We start from the raw sequence: 23,938 nt of genomic DNA, 5'->3' as shown, positions 1-23,938 counted from the left end.
GCAGAAATATCTGTGTAGCCAATTTATCAGTGGATTAATGAAGCATTAATATTTGCGCATAAAAAATGCCACAACAGGAGCAAAATGAAGACTTTAAGCAAATTCGTGGTATTGGCAAAGGGTTCTAACAGACACAAAATAATACAATATTTTATTAAGATATATTGTGAAAATTCAACATACCAATTCTGCTACAATTGTCCCTGAGGAAGCAACCCATTGCACAACTAGTTCATATGCTCTGTTTGGTCTGAAAACAGACTGATAACGGGCATGACCCCATTCAATGCGATCACTCTTGTTGTTGACATCTGTTTCCAAGTGTGTGTGCTTGTATAATGGCACTGGAAAATGACACATACACTTATTAATATTTTTCAGTGTTTCCATTAAAAATGTATGCTTAGTTGACAATAAACAGATGGGCTGCTGGTTTCATATAAGCAACTATATTTTTAATTATGTTACTTAGTTTGGTGATACTCAGCGTTACTTGCTTCAGTATATACACAAACAATACAAAAGTCTGAGATGATAACATGAACACTCTTAAGGGATCTAATGGTTTGCAAATGGGCAAACATGGCTCTTAAATATACATATAAAAGAATGTGTGTGTGTGTGTGTGTGTGTGTGTGTGTGTGTGTGTGTGTGTTATGTCCAGCATCTCCTCCTAAAACACTGGACTGAATTCAACTGAATTTGGTATACTTAGAGCTTACCAAACAAGAATCACCTCACACAGGAACCAGGATATGAGAAAAAAAGATTTTTCTGCATCTGACAGTAGGCTTCCCTGAATGGCAGGTGTGTTGTGAGAGCCCAGCATCAGCATGATAGATAGGCCTGTTTTTTTGCAGAAGCCCCACATGCTGATGGGCACAGATGGGGGGAAGGTTGTGTACAGAGGAGGGGATGAACAGAGAAAGGGGCACAGGAGGTAAAAGATAATAGGGGAAGGAGTATGAGGGAATGGGCAGGGAGGGATTGGGGGGGGGGGGGGCAGGAGGGAATGAGTAGGGTAAGAAGGGAGGGGGTAGGAGGGAATGAGTAGGATGAAAGGGGGCAGAAGGGAGAGAGGGGGCAGAAGGGAATGGATGGGGAGAGGGGGAGCAAGAGGGAATGGATGGGGAGAGGGGGAGCAAGAGGGAATGGATGGGGAGAGGGGGAGCAAGAGGGAATGGATGGGGAGAGGGGGAGCAAGAGGGAATGGATAGGGAGTGAGGGGAACAGGGGGAGGGGTTGACCTAGAGTGGGGGCAGGAGGAGATAGATAGTATGAGGGGATGGGAGGAGACAGGGAGAGATGGATATCAGGATATGGGCAGAGAGAGAGAGGGTGGGCAAAAGGAGATAGATTGAGAGAGAGACGGGGGGGGGATATGGACAGGAGGGGGGGGGGGAAGAGGATTGGATGAACAGCAAAAAGGGGGAAGAACAGTGGATGAACAGCAAAAATGGGGAAAGAACAGTGGATGAACAGCAAAAAGGGGGAAAGAACAGTGGATGTACAGCAAAAAGGGGGAAAGAACAGTGGATGTACAGCAAAAAGGGGGAAAAGAACAGTGGATGTACAGCAAAAAGGGGGAACGAACAGTGGATGTATAGCAAAAAGGGGGAAAGAACAGTGGATGTACAGCAAAAAGGGGGAACGAACAGTGGATGTATAGCAAAAAGGGGGAAAGAACAGTGAATGAACAGAAAAATGGGGGAAAGAACAGTGAATGAACAGAAAAATGGGGGAAAGAAGAGGTGGGAAGAGAGAGTGGATGATGAGATGGACAGAGAGAGAGGGGGGATGTGGAGGTGGACAGAGAGAGAGGGGGGATGTGGAGGTGGACAGAGAGAGAGGGGGGATGTGGAGGTGGACAGAGAGAGAGGGGGGAGGTGGAGATGGACAGAGAGAGAGGGGGGAGGTGGAGATGGACAGAGAGGGGGGGAGGTGGAGATGTACAGAGGGGGGGGAGGTGGAGATGGACAGAGAGGGGGAGGGGGTGATGGACAGAGAGGGGGAGGGGAAGTGGAGATGGACAGAGAGGAGGGAGGTGGAGATGGACAGAGAGGAGGGAGGTGGAGATGGACAGAGAGGGGGGATGTGGAGATGAACAGAGAGAGGGTCAGGAGTTGTGTAGTGCAGGTGGTATTGGCGTACCTTGTAGGAGCTATATGTAGGGATGGGCATGAGTCAGCAGAGATTGAGTGGGGGAAGATATGGATAGTGAGAGAGGGAGGAGGATGAGGTGGACAGAGAAAGGGAAAGGATGAGGTAGGGAGACAGAGAGGGGGAGGATGTGATGGACAGAGGGGGGAAGGATGTGTTGGATAGAGAGGGGGGAGCAGGGGACTCGCAGATAGGGGAAAGGAGGGGAGGGCATAGAGAATAAGGAGGGGAGAAACATATGGTTTAAGGAAGGAAGGGACAGGAGGAGATGAAGGAGAAGGGGAGGGACAGGAAGAGAGGAGGGAGAAGGGGAGGGACAGGGAGAGGGAGGAAGGAGGGGAGGGACAGGGAGAGGGAGGAAGGAGGGGAGTGACAGAGAGAGGGGAAAGGAGGGAGGAATAGAAAAACTGGGGAGGATGAGGTGGATAGGGGGAGGAGGGAAGGATGAGATGGATAGGGGGGAGAGGAAAGGAGGATATGGATAGGGAGAAGGGGCCAGCAAGAGATGAAGAGGAGGAGGTGGTTAGGGAGAGTGGGGCAGGAGGAGATAGATAGGTACAGGGATGTGGGAGATCGGCTGAGAAATGTTGGAGGATATGGATATAAAGAGGGGAGGAGAAGATATACAGAGAGAGGGAGAGATGGAGATGGGGAGAGAGGGGGAGAAGGAGATGGGAAGAGAGGAGGGGGAGAAGGAGATGGGAAGAGAGGAGGGCGAGGAGAAGATGGACGCAAAGAGGAGGAGCAATATATGGGCATAAAGAGGGGGAGGAGGGCTAGACAGACAGAGAGGGGAAGGAAGAAGAGATGACCAGAGAAGGGGGGAGGAGCCGGGGAACTGAAGTGGAAAGAGAGACTGAGGGAGGAAGAGGTGAACACAGAGAGGAGGAAAGAGATGTGTGATTTTTTTAATCTACTGCAAGCTCTTTGATTTCCATATTTTTGGAGGAGATAGTATGGACCAAAAAAAGAAAAAAAATGTCTAGTAAACATGCACTCGAAAATCTTACCTTAAGAGCTATGAGTACTTGTTCATCTTCGCTACTGTGAAACACACCTCTACTATTGGAAGAGAGTTCATCTCTCTTAAGGCATGAGATTTAGAGTCCATGTTTACAGGACCTTTTTTCTTGTTTTGGTCCCCTTCCCCAAATATGGAAAGCAAAGAGCTTTCAGTGGAACAGATGGGTTCCACAGTATCAAAGATGAACAAATGCTCATAGCTTTTAAGGTATACATTTTAGAGCCCACATTTATTACCCCCCCCCCCCCCCTCCCCCCCCATTTTTTAATGAAAGGAATTTGTCCTCAAAGTGTGTAAAGGGAATTGCACGCACACAATATTTGGTGCTATGTGAACAACAGTATCCACACTGGAAATAGTGTAGATACTCAACAATCCCTAGTTGTAGAATCTTGTGTATAATACAACAGTCAGATTGACTGGTTCACTGTCTACTGAATGCAGTGAAATGGTTAACCACAATTCCACTCAATTTGAAATGATAGAAAAATTGATGGCTAATATGGCATCAAACCTTACACACCAGAGTTACATTACAAATATGCAACTGGAATGTGAATCATTCACTTTGAAAAACTCAACAGATAACCCTATAATGGGCAGAGTTTAGGAACCAGTATTTCTTGCAGGCTTGCGTAAAAATTATAGGAACAAACAGGGCCAGAAATATGTAAACTGGCCAGATGAGATACAGTGCTGTTCAGCTTGAGAACTCCTGCATTTATCTTCTGATGACAGTACACAGGATACACACTTGTGACTGCCCTGCTAGGTGGTGACAGAAACCTCAAAAAAGTTATGCAGTATCTATGATGAGTTGCTTCTGGTCCAAGTTCACCTCTCCAGTTTGTCCACTGTTGTGGAAATTTTAGAGCATTTTGAATGGTGAGCTGGACAATATGTTTCCACGATTCGGATGAAGTGTAATCTGTTCAATGCCACAATTACCAGCTTACTAATATCTACATCCACAACCAAGGAAATTGCAATAATACTCTGGGTCTGTTGTCCAACTGTGTAGTCGAAGTGGAATGGAAATGCAGCACATTATTAAATTATAAATGCTTCAGTGAAACAATGTTTATGTACAATGCCTTCCCTTCAGCCTCTGTGTCTATTAGCAATATAATGGAAACTGCTACGCTCTGAAACACAGCAAAGAGATACAACAACTTATGACTCATGTACTGTCACTTATATACATTCAATTAAATGACTGTAGTCTACAGTATTCTACATTCATCTATATGAGTGCTAACAATGTCCTGCATTGCAACAATGTACAACTAAAACTGTAACATTTGACAATTAGAAAAGTGTCAATATTAAGGAAGCTAACTCAAATATACTGCCATATGTCAGATGATGGAAGCTAACTCCATACACTGACACATCTAAGATGATAACTCAACAGGTCTGCAGCTAGTACAAAGCAAACAAATGTTAATGACCTTTTGGTACTAGAAAATGCATTACATATAAAGCCAATTTTGTAGGGCACACTTCACAAGACATCTACAGTGCAAAGAATTTGAGTGGCACATAAACATACTTTTAGAAATCTTCATTGTTTTCCCTGATAGAACTTCTGCATTAAAAACTCACAGTCACAAACTCAATACTAGTAAGCAATCATTTTCAATAAAAAGCATATCATGTCTACTTTCATCTTCACCTTAAATATGGAGTCACTTTCTGAGGAAATTCCCAGCTATCAACACTTTCAAACTACAAAAACTGGCCACTGCAATCATGTTTGGATGCAACTCAAGAGACTCAAGGGCACCTCTGTTTACAATTTCTGATATTCCTCCACCATATATCTACATTATGTAATCACTCATATTCTTTAAACTAATGTCATAATTAAGGTCTGGTGGGGAAAAAACCACTGTGATATTCATCATCACTTTACCAGACAAAAAAACCTTACATATGCCCCCTACAGCATCACTGCCCACAACAACTGACTGGTCCACTTTAGCCAATATTATGCATTAGGTTCTTCTGTTTTTTGTATGCACAGTACTTTTACTTTCTTTCAGATTGTGCACTTCTCCCCTCATCTGAAATCACCTTTCCCATTCTTAGATTGTTAATTTTTACTGGTGGTGTGTTACGTTTGTCCTGAAGTATCTTGAGCCCATCTGTCTTGCCCTTCAAATCTGTGATTTCATCATGTCCTCCTTGATCTCTGTTATCCATCTAATGCCGCTCTTACTATTCCATAACTTCTCAATTATTCTCCTGCTAATTTTATTTTCTGTTCTCCTCATCAAATGTCCAAGCAGACAGACCTGTTTCTTTTTTATTGTACTTGTCACTGTTTCTAGTTCTTTATAAACTGCTTCATTTGAAGCTATTTTCGAAACTCCATCTTTTTTGTATTTTTTATTTATACATGTTCTGGCTATCCTAACTGTTTTAAGTAATCTGTCTATTGCTATAGTATTGGTTGTTTTAAATATAGTTTTGCTAGCATATGTTATTTGTGGCTGTGCGACTGTTTTGTAGTGTCTCAGTTTTATGGCTATTGAGATGCATTTTTTTTTATGACGTGTTTCAATCAATTTGTTTATTCTACTCTGCCATGATGGTTTCTCATTCAGGTCATTTGTAATTATGTCTCTCAAGTATTTACATTTTTCAACAACTTTTATGTCATGTTCTCGAATTCTAATTTTGTTTGCCAGCAGCTGTTCCCTTGGCATTATTTCTGTTTTTCCAAAAAAATATTTTAAGGCCAATACTCTGGGCTATTTCCTGTAATGAATTAGTTTGTTGTTTTGTTTCTTGAGTGTTGTTGGCAAGAAGAGCGAGGTCATCAGCATATCCTAACAGTTTAACATTATGTCAACTTTTTGTATTCCAACCTTGATGTTCTTTGGATTGTCCTTGTACCATTCCCTCATTGTATATTCAAGGGCACCATTAAAAAGGATTGGTGACAGGCTGTCTCCCTGCCTTAAACCAGTTGTTACTAATGTTCCCCATTGAACTTAATTTTCAAATTTGTATTTGTTAAGGTAAGTGCTATCAGTTTAATTAATTTTAGGTGGAGTTCAAAATGTGTCAAAATTTTCAACAGTGAGGGTCTATGGATAGAAGCGTATGCTTTCTTAAAACCTATAAATGTATTTGAGAAAGGCTTGTCTTGTTTGTGGTAATAAGCCATGATTAATTTCAGAGTAATTATTGGTTTGGCAAGGCTTCTCCAAGGTCTGAAGCCTCCTTGGTAATCCCCCACTTCCTTCTCCAGTTGTTCTTTGATCCTGTAGAGTAAAACCTTTGAAAAAATTGTGTAGGTACAGTCCAAGAGTGAGATTCCTCTATGGATCTCTTTTGTCTCCTTTCTTGCGGAGTGGGCTAATTACAGCTGTGGTCCTTTCTTCTGAGAATTTTTCTGTTGCCCAAATCTTTTGTAAAATAATATGTAAAGATGTTTGAGTTATTTTACCAGCATACTTCCACATTTCCACAAATGCTTGATTTTCACCACATGCTTTATAGTTTCTCATTTCTTTAAGTGCAATTTCTATTTCTTGTTATGTAGGTAGGTTTATATTTTCTGGTTTGGTTTTTACAAGAATGCTTGTGTCTACTGTTAAAAGCTTTTCAGGTTCATTGCAATTCAAGTACTTGTAGAATGCTTCTGCTATGATTTCTGTATTTTCCTTGTTATTACAGGCTATTCTTCCATCTTTATTTCTAAGTAGTAGTGTGGGAGCATTGTAATTAGATAATTGTTTATCAAAGGCTTTAAAATAATCTCTGAAATTGATTTTGTAGTAGTTTTCTTCAACGGAATTCGGTAGATCCATTTAATATTGCTGCTTTGTTTTTCTGATGATTTGAGAGACTTTTTTCTGACATTTTTTAGGTTAGTTGCAGTTTTTTTCAATTTTGTGAGTTTGAAATTTTGTCTAAGCTTGATGTTCTTCATCATGAATGTCATCACATTCCATAATCCACCATGCATGTTTTTTACATTGATTTACTGGGGCCAATTCTTCAGCATGTTGTTTTAAAATTGGTATTAATCCCTCAAGATTATCCATTACTATTGTATTTTGTGTTTTTTCCTAGTATTTATAATTTTTATTAATTTATGTGGGTCATACTTTCTTTTATATCCAATTGCTCTATGACTTTTTTTCCTTAATGGGGTGAATCTGATTTTGATTTTGACTAAATAATGATCTGAACCTGTGTCTGCTCCTCTCAGTACTTTAACATTTCAAATTTCTTTATGAAAGTATTTGTCCTTGGAGATATGGCCTAGCTGCCAGTCTCCTCTTGTTCAATCAGGATGTTTCTGTTTCATAAGTTTGTTTGGTTTTCTTTTAAAATATGTAAATTTAGAGATGAGCTCACGTGTTCTGCAAATTTCACACACTCTTTGTCCCTTTATGTGGGGCCCATTTTCAAATTATATCTCCGTACTTCTTTTTCTTTCCCACTTTGGCATTAAAATCCCCTATTAAGATTTTTACATTGTTTTCATCGACTTGATTTACTGTCTGATCCAAAAGATCCCAGAATTTTTTCAACTTCTATCGCAGTTCTTGTTCGAAAATTTTTGTCACTGTTAGGGGCATGGGTGTTTATAATAGTAGTATAGATCTTGTGTGTGGTTTTCAGAGTTAAAGTTGTGATTTGTGGAGAAATAGTTTAAAATCAATTACTAAATCTATCATTTTCAAATTTATTATAAACCCTGTTCCCTATTGTGGGCACTGTTTCATAAATCTTTGTCCTGGTTTTCCATTGTAAATTTTATAACCCTGAGATTCAAATGGATCTTCTGTTGTATTTATCATATCTTGGAGTCCTGCTATTATGAAGTTTTGTCTGTCCACTGCTTTTACTCAATTAAAAAATATGTAAATTTATGAAGAGTACTATATAAATACTTTATGTATGAAGTTCATTATTGTAATACTAAATAAGCATGCATAGAAATCACTTCCACCTGTATACTTATATATCGACTTGTTCAGATTCTTATGCGTAACCTGCTGTTGTAGATTAAGACAATAAAATCTACAGACAGATGGCATTAGAATGTCATTATGAGGAAACAGGAGCTGTGTCATAAGACGGACACTCCTAGACAGATTAAAGAATTTCACCACAGATAATACTGCGAAGTACCAAAGTATGCCATTACAACAAGACAATGTGGTGGACCTCTCAAAACAAAATTAAACCTACAGAATCTGTTTGATTGAGTGACCGATTTTATTTGATCCTGGAGGATCATATTGTGTATTGCAAGTTGTCATGTAATATGGGCCTTGCCAAGAATATAGGACCATCAATATTACAAATTACTTAACACTCTGGAGATCAAGCCTGAGCACAGCTTGGGCCACAACTCTGTGTTAAAAAGACCAAGCTCGAATATAGGGCAGGCACCGGTTTCCTCAAAGTGGAGCCCATCTACACCTCGAAAACTGCATTCATTTCACATGACAACAGTGTATAAATGTCTCAGGACCTGGATCTTGATTCGTGCTGCCTTCTCATGTCAAGAAGCATTAGTGAACATAACAGCAGCTGTTATGATTGGCAGACCCAATATGATCGCACAGACGTAATTTGATGCATTTACTCTTTAGGTTTCACAGTCTGCTGCAATTCTGCTAGAAATATGTCTTGTATATTGAGTGAGCAAAATATTTTGAGACCTCTAGACAAATGACCAGGATAGTAAGTATTATATTCAAATGTTTTATGTTTTTATGTTATACTTCCTGACATGTTCCACACCCACAAGAACTGAAGATTAAACATAAATCTTGAAGCTTGGCCCTTTTTTACTATGTATCACTCTTGAAGATACATCCATTACATATGTGCCAGTAACACAATTGAATAACAGCAGAAATGGCTAGTTTCCTAGGCCCAAAATTCATTTACGGTCCCAGTCTCCACAGTGTACAAGAGTAACATTTCTGATTAGACTTTCTGATGACTGCATAGAACATCATTTACAGATTTATTTTGTTAGAAAAATCTTCAACACTGTAATATTAATTTTCCACTAGATACTTCAAGAGGTACCATCATGCACATTGTTCTGTAGGCTATTGAGCAGACTTTTTATCAATTGGATCCTGAGAGCCGAGACCCTTTTTCAGGAAGTGCCAATGAGACACACTTCTTAAACTATTCTCCTTCCACTTGCTGTGGGTATGGTTTTATGCATTTGTTATCCACTCTCAACTTACTTTCGTGACCACATTATTGCTTTATACATGTATAAAACTGTAAAAGTTAAGACGGCTAAACTTTTGACGCTTCCTTCCCAATCAATTTATGAAAAGGAAGAGACAGATAATGTCCACAATCATGGACCAATATCCTTGGTATCATTGTTACTGGCGATTTTTAGAAACTAATGAATAATAGAGTAGTTGTACATCTCGGTACATCTGATTTATTGTCAGACTTGCAGTTTGTATTTAAGAAAGCAATATCAGTGCCTAACATAATTTATTCTTTCGTGTGTATGCAGCACTTGCAGGTTTAAATGAAACATTGAGTGCAGAAGGCATATTATTTAATAAAAGCATTTGGTTACATGGACCATGCTAAACTTTTGCATAAAGTGAAACATTAGAGAAATTACTATTTAATTTTTATAATCTTTTTTTCGGTTTTTACATTTTCTTATTAGCTTTCTGTGCATTATGTAGTGACTTGTTTCTTGATCAAACAGAATTGGCCCCACTGTCCCACAGAACCTGATGAATTAAATAATGAAACTGAATGAAAATAAATACACTAAATGTTATGCTATGTGTAACATTTCTTTGAACCCAGGTGGACAGTAGAAACAATAAAGTAAAGAAAGAAACACATGTATTAACTTTCTCAATTCTTTCTACTTTGAACTTAAGTGTAAGGCATTATTCTGATTTGAAGGCTGAGGTTCTGGCTTATTCTGCATGATTTCTAAGTTTGTTATCTTCTGGGCAAATGCAGTTAAAGTAAATAAACCATTTATTCAGAAAAAATTAACACTAAGGTTACTCTTCAACAAAGATATCTGAAAATCTTGCAGAAATCCTTTTGAAGATTTTGGAATTCCTACATTCACCCCAACTATATTCACTCCTTCATGGTATTTGTTGCTAACAATACAAAGTTCTGCATTCTGACGCACAGTTAGTCTAAAAATTCCCATACACAAAATAGGAAATTGAGAATTCTTGTAAATTATAAACAAAATTACAAACATTATTTATTTATAAACTATTGTACAAATTATCTGTTCACCTTGAAAATCTGTTCCACTGAAATGGAAGCAGCAGTGTTAACAGAAAAAAGACCTCTACTATTACAAACAAATATAAGCTTTGCAATAGGACATGAATTTTTGATCACATTGCTACTTTTGCTGCCTGTGTGATGATTAGTATCCATACAAGGAAGCTGAACCCCAGATAATGGAACAAGACACGACATGCGACTCAGTTTATACAGACTGAACACTTTAAGAGAAAACACCAACACACTTTGCTCTGCCGAAGCAGCAGAAGGTCGTGGAGGCGGGGGTAGCGGTTGATCCACAGACTTGGGTGGAGGAAGGACTCTGCAACTGTAGAGCAGGGAAAAGAGGGAACCAGTTCAAATTCCATGGGATCAGCAGCAGTAAGCGCAGGAGCTAGCCCCACTATCACCCTGTCATGTGGTCAAAGGTAGGACAGTAATGGCAGCAGTGGTGGGTATGCTGCCACCATTGGAAGCCTCCTACCAGAATAACATTGTGAACGACCCTATTGCCCAGCTGGCTTGGAGATTGTGGCACTGAAGGTCCAACCGGATATGGCTGCAACTGACTGGAATGATGGATCAGCCTCATCTGACTGACATCCACCACAAACAACTGCCAAGACCTTTGTGGTCCACCATAACAACCGACAGCCAACCCTGCTGCTGGCCAAAAGACTGCACCAAAATGGGAGGCTTGAGAGGAAAACGTGGCGGGCAGGACTGGAATGGGGTAGGCGAATCGGGGTGCAACAAATCAAAAGGACCCAACAGCTGGCATCTCTCTAAATGTTCCACTGGGCTACACCCGTTGAACAACAGCACCCAGTACACAGCCAGAAAACTCAACAATGCACTGTCCTGGGATGATGCGCATATGGACATAAGTACGAAACACACCACCTCCAAGTTGGACACCTGGTGGAACATGGCAATAGTTAGGTGCTGGATACCATTGCAAATGCAAAAGTCTTCAAACTACTGTGATACAAATTACCAACTGTTATCAGTTATGAGTGTCTGGAAGAAGCCTCTGATACCAAAATTCATTGACAAAGCATGAACGGTCGTTGTTGACAGATGGCAACATACAAGAACTTTGACAATGCACTGATTATCATACTGCGTCTTAAAACCATGCCTGTAAAGTTGATGTTCACTTTGCCCCAAAGGCGCTCTGGGGCTGGCCAAGGGGAAAACTGACACTGCGGTGCAGCCTCACTCACGTCCATACAAGATGTTCAGTATCACGACTGATTGCCGACCAGTGGTAATATGCCAAAGCCTTCATAGGAACATACCCCAGTGCGACGCATGCAGCAGCTGGAGTATGCAAGGACAAAATGGTGGAGGTATGACCACTCTACAGCTCTGCTCCTCCATAGCCTGCATTAGGACCTCCTGAGCAATGCTGAGGCAATCACAATCATGTACGCCATGCCAAATCCACTAACAAAAGAACATGCTCTGGTCACCCCATCAGGACGGCTGAAAAAGTTTTCCGGAAGAGGAGTTGGTGGCCATGATGGCTGCAACTTCCCAAGCCATTAAAGGAAGTCTGCTGCAAGGCCTTATTAAAGATGAAAACAAGAGACTCTTGTGGGTAGAACTTGCATCCAGCCCTGCTGGCAATCACAACAGTGCATCCGCATTTATATGCTGGGCAATGGACCAGTATCAAATGTCATAACAATAATTACCATGGAGGAGCACCCACCTCTGCAATCGGTGGGCAGTCCTATACATCAGCTTGGAATGACAGCTGAATAAGGAGATCAACCACTTGTGGTCAGTGATGAGTATAAACTTCACCCCCTATGGGGAAATTCTGAAAACAGCAGTCAGTGCCTCCTTTTCCTCCTGTGAATCATTACACTGTGCTGTGGAAAGTATTTATGATGCATAAGTGATAGACTGCTCAGGGCCATCTGTTTCTGATGTGATGGGACCACACCAATGTCACACGGGGAAGGCTTACAGGTAGGGGTGAAGGTTCACCTGGTGTAAAGGAAGCCAAACAGGGAGCAGAACACAAACACTGCTTGAGGGATTGGAAAGCCCTATGACAATCTGCAGAGCAGACAAATTTGACACCCTTTTGACGAAGACAGTTAAAAGGATGGCAGATGCATGTGGCCTGGGGAATGAACTTACCAAAATACAAAATCCTGCACAAAAATGACTAGAGATCCTTCATGTTCTTGGATAGTGGCAAGTTCACAATAGATTTGACGTGCTTGTCTGTATGGATGAGGTCATCTCTATTGAGCATATGACCTAAAAATGCACCTTCAGGGAAAAATACGTTTTTTTAATTGGTAATGAAGGCAGTTCTCTAGAAGACATTGGAAATTCCCCTGCAGATTCCGTAAATGCTCCTCTCATTTGGAGCCTGTGACCCAGATGTGATTGAGGTAATTTATGTAACAAGGTGGATCCTGAATCTCCAAATATCTTTAATAAATCACAGGCACAAATGACATTACAAAAGGCAGGCGATTCAGCTGATAAAGCCCAATGAAGGAGTTGAGCACTAAGAAATTCCAAGAAAAAGCATCCAAAATACTGTTCCCCTCCCCTTCCCCCCACTTTGCCAGCAGCTCCTCCTCTAGGTACTGAAATGGGTACAAGTCTGCAATGCATTGTGCATTGACCATCTGTTTAAAATTTCTGCAAAGATGCACGGTACCATCTAGCTTCTGAACCACCACCAATGGGGTGACCCACTGACTCGACGACATAGGATGAACAATGTTAAGGTCCTGCCAATGCTGCAACTCAGCCTTGACATTGTCACACATGATGAAGGGAATAGGGCTGGTGGGCCAAAATTTAGGCTTTGCACATGGTTTAAGGAAGATGTGTACCTGAAAATTTTCTGCTGCCCCTAGATATTCTCAAACAACCTGTCATACAATCAAATCTGAGACACTAAATGTACTTCATCCAAAATCCAGAAACCAAAAACAGAAAAGATGTCTTACCCAAAACTATTATTCTACAATCATGAATTAACCCCTAAATATAAGTTTCTGTTCCACATTCTAATAACACACAGAAACAGAAAATTGTGCCCTCAGAGGAACAAGCTGTTAACTGTAAGATAACATGACATAGTGCCCATTGCAACCCAGGACAGCCCAAGAGCCAGTTAATATCTAAGTTAATGAGGCCATCACTCCCTTGGCTAACTGATAATCAGTTGGTCTCCCATCCACTACTACTGTCAGTATAATATGTTGGGGTGATGCTCATTGGATGTCAGAGACCACTCTCGATTCCAGGGAAAATGATGGGGTCTCCGATTGCCACCCTGTGACTCACTCACTGTCACAAAGTGTTGCCAAATGGCCCACTTTGCAGTGCACCCTACATATGGCATCCATGTGCAAGCAGTCCCATCAAGAATCCGAAAAAAGTTGTAAGTGGGGATTACAACACTTCAGTTTACATGTACTCATCAAGTCTGATGGAGGTGAACATCAGCAGGGGCAGGGAGAGAAAGCTTCTTGGCAGGCACCTAGCCCGCTATCAGTATGGCACAAGTATGGAGCACTTCTGCATTCTGTTTGACCAGTTTCTGCACCGGCTCCTACTGCAGCTTTCGTTGCTGCTCTTGAAGGCCCAACTGCTCCTTCCAGCATAGTAAAGATGGTGGGCCACCATGGCCACAATTGAACACTATTAAAAAAAATAACAGCATCACATGTTTAAAGAATGACATACAAGCTGACGGGGACTTGACAACATGCTGGGAGCTGAGCACTGGAGGAGGCAATGAGTTCTGTGTACATGTCAATGTAGAGGAAAGCAGCAACTCTGAACTCCATGTAGAGATCAAGCAAGTAGGTAAATACAGCATGTAACCATGAGCAACTGACAACTGAACACATGGAGACACAGTGTGAGGCAAAGGCTACGCACACAGACACCGAAACCAGCATTACAGCTGTTGGCAAGATCTATTGCTGCTGGCAGATAAACAGGTAGTTCAGAGGCTCTTCCCCATGTCATGATTCATCTGCACCCTCTGTGACAGAGGTCTATATTATTCCTCTGCAGTAACCTCACCAACTCCCCCACATCTGTCTCAATGACAGCTGGTGGGGATACTAAATGATGTAAAACATATTTAGTGAATTTCAACCAATTATAAGCCAGCTTTTCTTTATTTTTTCCATCAGTCTCAATACTCTGACTGGTTTGATGTGGCCCTATACAACTTCCTCTCCCATCTCAGGCTCTCCCTCTCACCTGCATTTTCATCAAACATATTCAATTATTTGTTGGATATAATCTATGCATTTTTTACTCTCTAAAGTTCCATCTAGTACCATGGAAGTTATTCTGTGATGTCTTAACACGTCCTATCATGCTGTATCTTTTTCTTATTGGTGTTCCCATACGTTCCTTTCTTTGCCGAATCTGCACAGAATCTCCTCATTTCTTTTCTTATCAGTCTACCTAATTATCAACATTCTTCTCAAAAGCTTTTATCCTCTTCTTTTCCAGTTTCCCCGAAGTCCATTATTCACTACCTCACGATGTTGTGCTGCAAATAACTTTCTCAGAAATTTTGTCCTCAGGTCAACGTTTGACAGTAGCAGACTTCCCCGGCCAGGAATGCAATCTTTGTCTTTGGTTTTCTGCTTTCTAGTCCTCTTTACTTGGTCCATATTGTGTTATTTTGCTTCCAAGGTAGCAGAATTCCCTCCATTTATCTACTATGTGGTTACCAATTTTGATATGAAGTTTGTGCTTATCTCAAGTCTGCTATTCCTCATCACTTTCATCTTTCTTCAGTTTACCTTCAACCCATATTCTGCACTCAGACTTTTCATTCCATTCAACAGGACCTGTAAGTCTTCTCACTTTTAGTGAGGAGAGCAATGTCATCAGTGAATCTTATCATTGATATCATTTCACCTTGAATTTTAGTCCCACTTATGAACCTTTCTCTTATTGCCATAATTGTTTCTCTGATGTACAGATTGCACAGTAGGGGCAAAAACTGCATTCCTGTCCTACACTCTTTTTAAATCAAGTACTTCTTTCTTGGTATTCAATTCTTAATATTCCATGTTGATTTTTGAAGATATTGTAGAAAATTACTTGTCTTTTCCTGCCTATAGCTTATGACTACTTTCCTGAGCCTTTCTGAACATTTTGCACCATAATCTCTTGTCGAACCCTTTTTTTAATTCAACAATCCTATGAATGTGTCCTGACTTTCCTTAAGTCCTACTTCCATCACCAAGTGTAGTGTCAAGCTGTCTCTCTGGTCCCAAACTGGTTGTCATCTAAGAAAGCCTCTTTTTTCCAGTCTTCTGTATTATTATCCATGTTAGCAACTTTGATACATGAGCTGTTAAGCTGATTATACGATATGTTTTGCACTTATCTACACTAGCTAACTTCAAGACTGTGTGGATGATATTTTCCAAATTGAATAATCGTTTGGTTGCCACTCCCCAGCCCCATGATGTCTAGAGCAATATTATCTATAATTTATGCCTTCCACCTTATTCGACTGCAAATCTTCCACAGCTCTGTTAAACTAACTCCAGTATCAACTCCAATTTCTTCTTCTATCATGTTATCAGACAGTTCCTTCCTTTCATAGGGGTCTGCAAGTACTTGCAAATGGTCTATTTTGCTTTTGTTTCAAGTTGAATGAGTGAAGATCAGAGCAACACAGTTTTGTATACTTCACGTGGAGAAAACTGTAAGCACTCCAGTTGCTCCATCACATTTAGTTGACAACAGTCAACTGCAAAAAAGATATAATAATTTTGTTCTAATTCCCTGTCATCATTATTTAAATATTGTAATTATTAAACAAAAGAAAATGATATTGTAAATGGCTTGTGCTAAACATGTTGCACTGGTGAATTGCAATTTTTATCTCATCCAAAAAGGTTATAAGTCATATGACTTAACACGGATCACGAAGCACTGCACAGCAATTCAAACTTTACAATAATGCAAAAAGGTGAAAAAATATTTTATTTGTGGAAAACGAAGATGTTTATGTTGGACAAAGAGTTTATTTTGTCAGATTAACCAGTTTTCTTGGAGCAGTGTAAAATGCAAAAAGTGCAGTCATTGGAAAATTATGGAAATATCTGCAGCATAGAATACTGACAGAGATTTAAGTGTTGTATATTTTTGGAACTGATATACCACTGCAAATAATTTCTGAAGTTGATCATCATTTCAGGCAACAAGCATACAGCATACCAGTGTTAACATTACAAAAACTATAAGAATAGCTATTTTATGTTCCCATATCAACTGCCACATTCTCAGGATGATTCCTAAATGCACAATCTCTTCTCAATGACCTTGTATCAAAATTATAAAATACATAGTCTGATGTTCATGTTATGCTGGTATATGATCACATAGCAGCACAGCATAACATGGCACTACAGCACAGTTTCACTATGGTAACTGACCTCCCTCCGATATAGGAGTTCTCCTACCCCACCCACCGTTCCAATATGACAAACTAGGGACCAATCTGACAATTTGCATTCCTTATCATTTCCTCTTTTCTTTCTTTCCAATATTCTTATTCTTTTGCCTTCCATGTAGTATTGATTTGGTCTATTAATTTATCCTAACAAATGTCTAAATCACACCAGTCTTCTTTTCTTTGTTGTTTCAGTTACTTTTCTCCATTTTGATATACTTCATCATTGCTTCATTCCTTCTTATTCTTATTTAATATTTCTAGTTCATCTAGCTTATGATTCTGTGTTAGGCTTTGGTTTACATAAAGGCATTCTGGTTTCACTATCATGTTGTAATATATTATTTTATTATTTTTACGTTACTGACAGGTACTTTTTACTGTAGATATTTTTTGTTATTCCATATGCCCTTTCCATTTTTTGTATCTTCTCATTTTCAACCAATTTCCCTGAATTATCTTCCCAGATACTTTAACTGTTTCACCTTCTCTATGGCTAATGACTGTCCATTAAAAATTTTTGCATTTTTTTGTATTAATGATAAATTTGGTTTTCTGTGCAGAGGTTCTAAAATCTACTCTACTGTCAAAGACAATGATGTCGTTCCACATCTGCTAGATTTTCAGACAGTGAAGCAAAATCATCTGCAAATGTCAGACAGTTTAATTCAATATACTGTTTCTTTAGTCCTACTTTTATTGGTCATATTTGATATTCTTTTATTTTTTCCATACAAATTTATACCATTTTTTTCTAATAACCAGAGGGCTGGAGGTAATTCACTAACATATCTTACACAAGTATTTATTTTTAAAAAAGATACAAATATGGATTTTACTTTCAGGACCATCTGTAAGCATGCCATGAATTAGACATGAAAATTTAGTTTTACCACAAAGTTCTTGGACTCCTATCTCTAGTGTTTTCTTATCAAAAGAGTCAAATAACTTCTTGAAATCCACAAAATTTACAACTATGTCTTTAAAGTTCAGTAGTGTGTGATGGATTATGGATTTCAAAATGAATATCTGTTCTAAAGTCACTTGGTATTTGTTCAGTTGTTGTTCGAGATTTTTGGTAGTTCTATTCACTTGAAGTTTTTAAAAATAATTTAGACATAACTGGTAGGAAAGACATTCCTTTGTAGTTACTGACATATTTTTTGTCTCCTTTCTTGTACAGAAGGTGTGTTAAGTGACTTTCCACTCTACTGGAATCTCATCTGTTTTCTGCTTTTCTTCACACGCCATTTGCAGATCATTACTTGCAAAATTATGGAAACCAGCATGTTTCTGTATAACTTTATTTACGCCCATACACTCTGCTTATCTTTCATCAATTACATAAAACATGCTTAATATCTTTGGTTTTTGATGAGAGTGAACATATGCACCCACACTACCCTATGTGTGACAGAACTACTAGGAAGTTCAGTAGGAAGTTCAGCTGATAGAACAGGTCATCAAACTCATCAAAATGATCAATTAACAACCGTATTTTGTCGAAAGTAACATGCAGCTCACAGATAGGTTCTAATGTGGCTATCTGAAGCCTAACCTGAACCACCCTTACCTAAAGACCAGAAGGAAGATAATGACCTGTATTCTGCACAGTAGTGATTCTTCTGGAGTGATCAAACCTACGGTCATTGAGGCTGTATAATACGACTGCTCAAAGACTTTGGTGAATCATGTCTAAGCTAATAGAAAGACTGCCAGCAGAGGGAAAGAGTGGGGCAGGGGAAACATACTTCGATCTGATGTGCAATAAAACACAGTTAAGGAAGTAGACAACTTGCTTTGGTAACTCAAATGTGAATCCCTGGAGGGAAGGTGGCGTTCCTTTCAAAGAAGATTCTTGAGAAATTTTAGAGAACCGGCACTGAAGCTGACCAAAGAATGATTATCAGGACCATGAAGATAAGACATGAGAAATTAGTGCTCATATAAAGGCATATCGACAGTCATTTTTCCCTCACTCTCTATGCGAGTGAACGAGGAAAGGAAATGACTTGTAATGGCTCAGGGTACCCTCCTCCATGCAACTGTTTGCTGTTGATGCAGATGGAGGTATATAAATGACTTTACCTGGTGGTAGGCATACCAACTTATAATAATCTATTTACCAGACATTGGCAGCAGGAGAAACACACATAAAAGTTCAGGAAATGTGCACACATTCAGAGCCAGTGGTTTCTACTTCTGGAAGAATGGTTGAAGGGGAATGAAGATGGATAAAGAAAAAGGACTGGCGAACATTACAAAATGGGGAGAGTTACAGTAAAGTCACTAAGAACCAAAAGTCAGGGGAGATTTATCTGATGGGATGAGATAAAAAGACTGATGGTTGGCGACTGCTCCAGACAAGATTTGAGAACTTGAGGGTAGAGGATAGGATAATTAGCAATACAGAGATTATCGCCAAAACATTGTGCAAAAGTTAATAAGAGCAGACAGCTAAGTGCACTATTTATAGTTGACATGTGAGGTGGGTGGGGGTTGGGGGAGGTGGAGGGAAATAGAAAGGTCAGAAAACTAAACGAGAGCGAAGAAATGCTGAGATCAAAGATATTCACATAAATTAGGGCCGGGTGGATGGCAAGAACCGAGGGCATACTGTAATGCCAGTTCCCACCTGCATAGTAAGAGAAATTGGTGTCACAGAGGAGAATCCAGATGGCACATGTGGCAAAACAGGGACCTAGGTCATGGCTGACATATTGCAGAGGATGCTCCGCAATGGGATATTGTGTGTTGCCAGTATACACCCACTGTCTATGATCATTCATCCTAACGGATAACCTGGTGGTAGGCATACCAACTTAAAAACACAACAGTGTTTATGTAACAGCTGATATGGAGCAATGGATTGAGGTGTTATTCCTAGTGAGGGGCCTGAAGTTTTTAAGAGGCACTCTACGTCAGTTTGTATCATAGGCAGGGGATCTTGATGGCAGGTGCAAGACCATGGGAACCAGTATGGCTCCTTTCTAGCCAAAGGTCACTTGGAGGGGACTTTCCTGGACCCATTAGCCTTCAGCCCCTGGTTTGGTTTACATATACTGATGACGTTTTTGCCGTGTGGACTTAGGGTGAGGTTAACATATTAAAATTTATGGAATCTCCCCAATTACATTTCACATGTCTTATTCCGATTCCCATGCCACTTTCCTTGATGTAGAGCTAACTTTCACTGAGGGTCACCTACTAACAAGAAAGAGTACCTACATTCTGATAGTTTCCATCCTTTCCATGTCAAACATTCGCTCCCATAAATACGGTATACAGCCATGGCATTTGAGGCAAACATAAAGCTATTAATGATGGGATGAGAAGTTCCGCCTTATGCAAGACACCTTTTTTTCTTTTGTTTCACCCATACATGTTTCTGCACTTTTGTGCTATCATCAGTGGGTTCTATTTTTATTTTTAACTTACATTATATTATTGTCCTCTTGTTTTGGTAGCTGTTATGCTACACAATATACAACATGTCATAGTTTTGAAGTTGTGGTACGTTTTCCTGTTTTGTTGGCGAAGTAAATGGGCTTACTTCTTTGCCTGTGTTCGTGTGGCAATGCAGTTTTTCGATTACTCAAAACATAGGCAGAGTTTTCGCTGCCATTACGTGTTGTTGTCATTAATGATGTTTTTGATGATGAAAGTGATGATGATACTACAGTTTGTGAAGAATTAGATGGAATGATTCACATTGAGATTAAACAGGAAACACTGATGAAAGGTACCGATAAAGAGTGAAACTGCAGATCTTGATGATGAATTAGTGAAGAATAGGGAAATACATGATGAACGGCTTATACCAGTCAATATCAGTGAATTAGTGTCCACAAACATGTGAATAAGCAAACTGAGTTGATTATTAATGACATTTTTAAAGCTACTTGTGGTTATTTTGATAATGTTGGTAATGGTAGTGAAATATGTGATTTATTGAAGGGAATTTGTCAGGACATTCATCTGAATTTGGGGGGGGGGGGGGGGGGCAATAAATTCTGTACCTAACGAAGAGCCAGTAAATTGCAATGTAGTTTTGGAATGCTTACAACCTGTAGGGATTGGAGAATCTGTGGGGGGAAAAAAAGGTATGGTTGTCAGAGATGGATTGTTATGTGATGATGAAAATATTGTTATACAAGGGAGTTCATATATTTGCATTCAAACTGATAACTGGAGATGTAATTGTCTGGTAAACACTGGAAGACCTATTTGTGGAATATCAAAAATGCTTAGAGACAGAGTAAAAGCTGTGGAGAATTTTGCTGAGTTTCCAGTAACTAGAGCTAAGGTTAAAGGTGCCACTGGAAAAAGTATAAGACAGGTTTTATTGCTCTTTAAAATAAATGATGTATCTTACATGCTTACATGCGTGGTTCATGGTGTGGGTTCCTGTAGTCATGTCCTAGTTCATGAACCACGGGCAATGTATGAGTGGCCAAGTAAGTGGTCCCGACAGTCGGGATACCAGTTACTTTGGAATAAGGCTGGGCATCTCGGACATATTCTGAGTCGTGGTCACCTTTGTGCTCATACGGCAAAGACTACCAAATCCACCGGTTAGTCCCTCAGCCGTTAGGGGTAAAACCCAATGGGACTCGGGGCAAGTACGGCTAGCAACCTGCTTCCCTGGTACTTTAAATATGATGCTGGCAACAATCAGAGCAAAATGCCTCGGACCTTTGGAGGTGACGGAGTCCCACCTCTAACTGACAAACCAGGGACTCCAAAGATACGACTTGGCAAACAAATGGTAATGAGATGGGGAGCTATTAATATCAATGGGGGCTACTCTGGGAAGAAGGTAGAGCTGGCAGAGGCTGCAAGTAAGATGGGGCTGGACGTTTTAGCTGTTAGTGACATTCGGGTAAGGGGTGAGAAAGAAGAGGAAGTGGGAGAATACAAGGTCTACCTGTCAGGAGTCAAAGCAGGAATAGCACAATGGGGTGTAGGGCTTTACATCAGGAAAGAAATGGAACCCAGCATAGTTGCAATAAGGTATGTAAACGAACGACTGATGTGGATAGATTTGACAGTGTCCAGCAAGAAAATTAGGATTGTGTCAGTATATTCACATTGTGAAGGGACAGATCAAGATAATATGGATAGTTTTTATGAGGCACTCAGTGATGTAGTTGTTAGAGTAAAGGACAAGGCCAGTGTTCTGCTCATGGGTGATTTTAACGCCAGGATTGGAAATCGAACAGAAGGGTACGAAAAGGTTATGGGTAAATTTGGAGAGGATATGGAGGCCAACAGGAATGGGAAACAACTCTTGGATTTCTGTGCCAGTATGGGCTTAGTAATCACAAACTCCTTTTTTAAACATAAGAACATTCACCGGTATACTTGGGAAGGCAGGGGAACCAGATCTGTCATTGACTATATAATAACAGATCAGGAATTCAGGAAGGCTGTGAGGGACACACGTGTATTCAGGGGATTCTTTGATGACACTGATCATTATTTAATCTGTAGTGAAATTGGGATTGTGAGGCCGAAAGTGCAGGAGGTCAGGTCCATTCGTAGGAGGATAAGAGTGGAGAAACTTCAGGATAAGGAAATCAGGCACAAGTACATAACAGCGATCTCAGAAAGGTACCAGTTAGTTGAATGTAGTCAATTAAAGTCAATGGAAAAGGAATGGACAAGGTACAGGGACACAGTACTAGAAGTGGCTAAAGAATGTCTTGGAACAGTAGTGTGTAAAAGTAGGATGAAGCAAACAGCTTGGTGGAATGATACAGTCAAGGCAGCCTGTAAAAGGAAAAAGAAGGCGTATCAAAAATGGCTACAAACCAGAACCCAGGTAGACAGAGAAAGTTATGTCGAAGAAAGAAACAAAGCCAAACAGATAATTGCAGCATCCAAGAAGAAATCGTGGAAAGACTTTGGAAACAGGTTGGAGACTATGGGTCAAGCTGCTGGAAAACCATTCTGGAGTATAATTAGCAGTCTTCGAAAGGGAGGTAAGAAGGAAATGACAAGTATTTTGGACAGGTCAGGAAAACTGCTGGTGAATCCTGTGGATGCCTTGGGCAGATGGAGGGAATATTTTGAAGTGTTGCTCAATGTAGGTGAAATTGCGATCAGTAATGTTTCAGATTTCGAGGTAGAATGGGATAGGAATGATGATGGAAATAGGATCACATTTGAGGAAGTGGAAAAAATGGTCAATAGATTGCAGTGCAATATAGCGGCTGGGGTGGATGAAATTAAGTCAGAACTCATCAAATACAGTGGAATGTCAGGTCTTAAATGGCTACACAGGATAATTGAAATGGCCTGGGAGTCAGGACAGGTTCCATCAGACTGGACAAAAGCAGTAATCACACCAATCTTTAAACATGGAAACAGGAAAGATTGTAACAACTACAGAGGTATCTCTTTAATCAGCATTGTGGGTAAAATCTTCTCAGGTATTGTTGAAAGGAAAGTGCGAGTATTAGTTGAGGACCAATTGGATGAAAATCAGTGTGGGTTTAGGCCTCTTAGAGGTTGTCAGGACCAGATCTTTAGCTTACGGCAAATAATGGAGAAGTGTTATGAGTGGAACAGGGAATTGTATCTATGCTTTATAGATCTAGAAAAGGCATACGACCGGGTTCCTAGGAGGAAGTTATTGTCTGTTCTACAAGATTATGGAATAGGAGGCAAACTTTTGCAAGCAATTAAAGGTCTTTACATAGATAGTCAGGCAGCAGTTAAGAGTTGACGGTAAATTGAGTTCATGGTTCAGAGTAGTTTCAGGGGTAAGACAAGGCTGCAACCTGTCTCCACTGTTGTTCATATTATTTATGGATCATATGTTGAAAACAATAGACTGGCTGGGTGAGATTAAGATATGTGAACACAAAATAAGCAGTCTTGCATATGCGGATGACTTAGTTGTGATGGCAGATTCGATTGAAAGTTTGCAAAGTAATATTTCAGAGCTAGATCAGAAATGTAAGGACTATGGTATGAAGATTATCATCTCCAAAACG

At 40.0% G+C, this 23,938-nt stretch overlaps 1 protein-coding gene across 1 annotated transcript in view; it reads right to left on the bottom strand.

The window, feature by feature from the left end:
* LOC126452593 (GATOR complex protein Iml1) overlaps positions 1-23,938 on the bottom strand; it is a 572,541-nt gene that overhangs the window by 108,659 nt on the left and 439,944 nt on the right. The window contains exons 30-52 of the mRNA XM_050091115.1: positions 21,120-21,256; positions 18,341-18,510; positions 16,171-16,267; positions 14,189-14,378; positions 12,768-13,077; positions 12,461-12,599; positions 11,861-11,991; positions 11,464-11,603; positions 11,288-11,407; positions 10,873-11,185; positions 10,469-10,790; positions 10,329-10,400; positions 9,107-9,161; positions 7,922-8,045; positions 7,702-7,769; positions 7,559-7,563; positions 7,173-7,266; positions 6,769-6,941; positions 4,971-5,007; positions 4,737-4,772; positions 3,939-4,112; positions 469-558; positions 184-344 (exon numbers count right to left, since the gene is read on the bottom strand). Coding sequence (XP_049947072.1) covers positions 184-344; positions 469-558; positions 3,939-4,112; positions 4,737-4,772; positions 4,971-5,007; positions 6,769-6,941; positions 7,173-7,266; positions 7,559-7,563; positions 7,702-7,769; positions 7,922-8,045; positions 9,107-9,161; positions 10,329-10,400; positions 10,469-10,790; positions 10,873-11,185; positions 11,288-11,407; positions 11,464-11,603; positions 11,861-11,991; positions 12,461-12,599; positions 12,768-13,077; positions 14,189-14,378; positions 16,171-16,267; positions 18,341-18,510; positions 21,120-21,256 — 3,158 coding nt within the window. The remainder of the gene's footprint in view (positions 1-183; positions 345-468; positions 559-3,938; positions 4,113-4,736; positions 4,773-4,970; positions 5,008-6,768; positions 6,942-7,172; positions 7,267-7,558; positions 7,564-7,701; positions 7,770-7,921; positions 8,046-9,106; positions 9,162-10,328; positions 10,401-10,468; positions 10,791-10,872; positions 11,186-11,287; positions 11,408-11,463; positions 11,604-11,860; positions 11,992-12,460; positions 12,600-12,767; positions 13,078-14,188; positions 14,379-16,170; positions 16,268-18,340; positions 18,511-21,119; positions 21,257-23,938) is intronic.

This window comes from Schistocerca serialis, chromosome 1 (genome assembly GCF_023864345.2).
Source record: "Schistocerca serialis cubense isolate TAMUIC-IGC-003099 chromosome 1, iqSchSeri2.2, whole genome shotgun sequence".
NCBI classification, from domain to species: domain Eukaryota; kingdom Metazoa; phylum Arthropoda; class Insecta; order Orthoptera; family Acrididae; genus Schistocerca; species Schistocerca serialis.
Note: the sequence above shows the minus strand (reverse complement) of the source record. Positions and strands in the feature narration are given on the sequence as shown.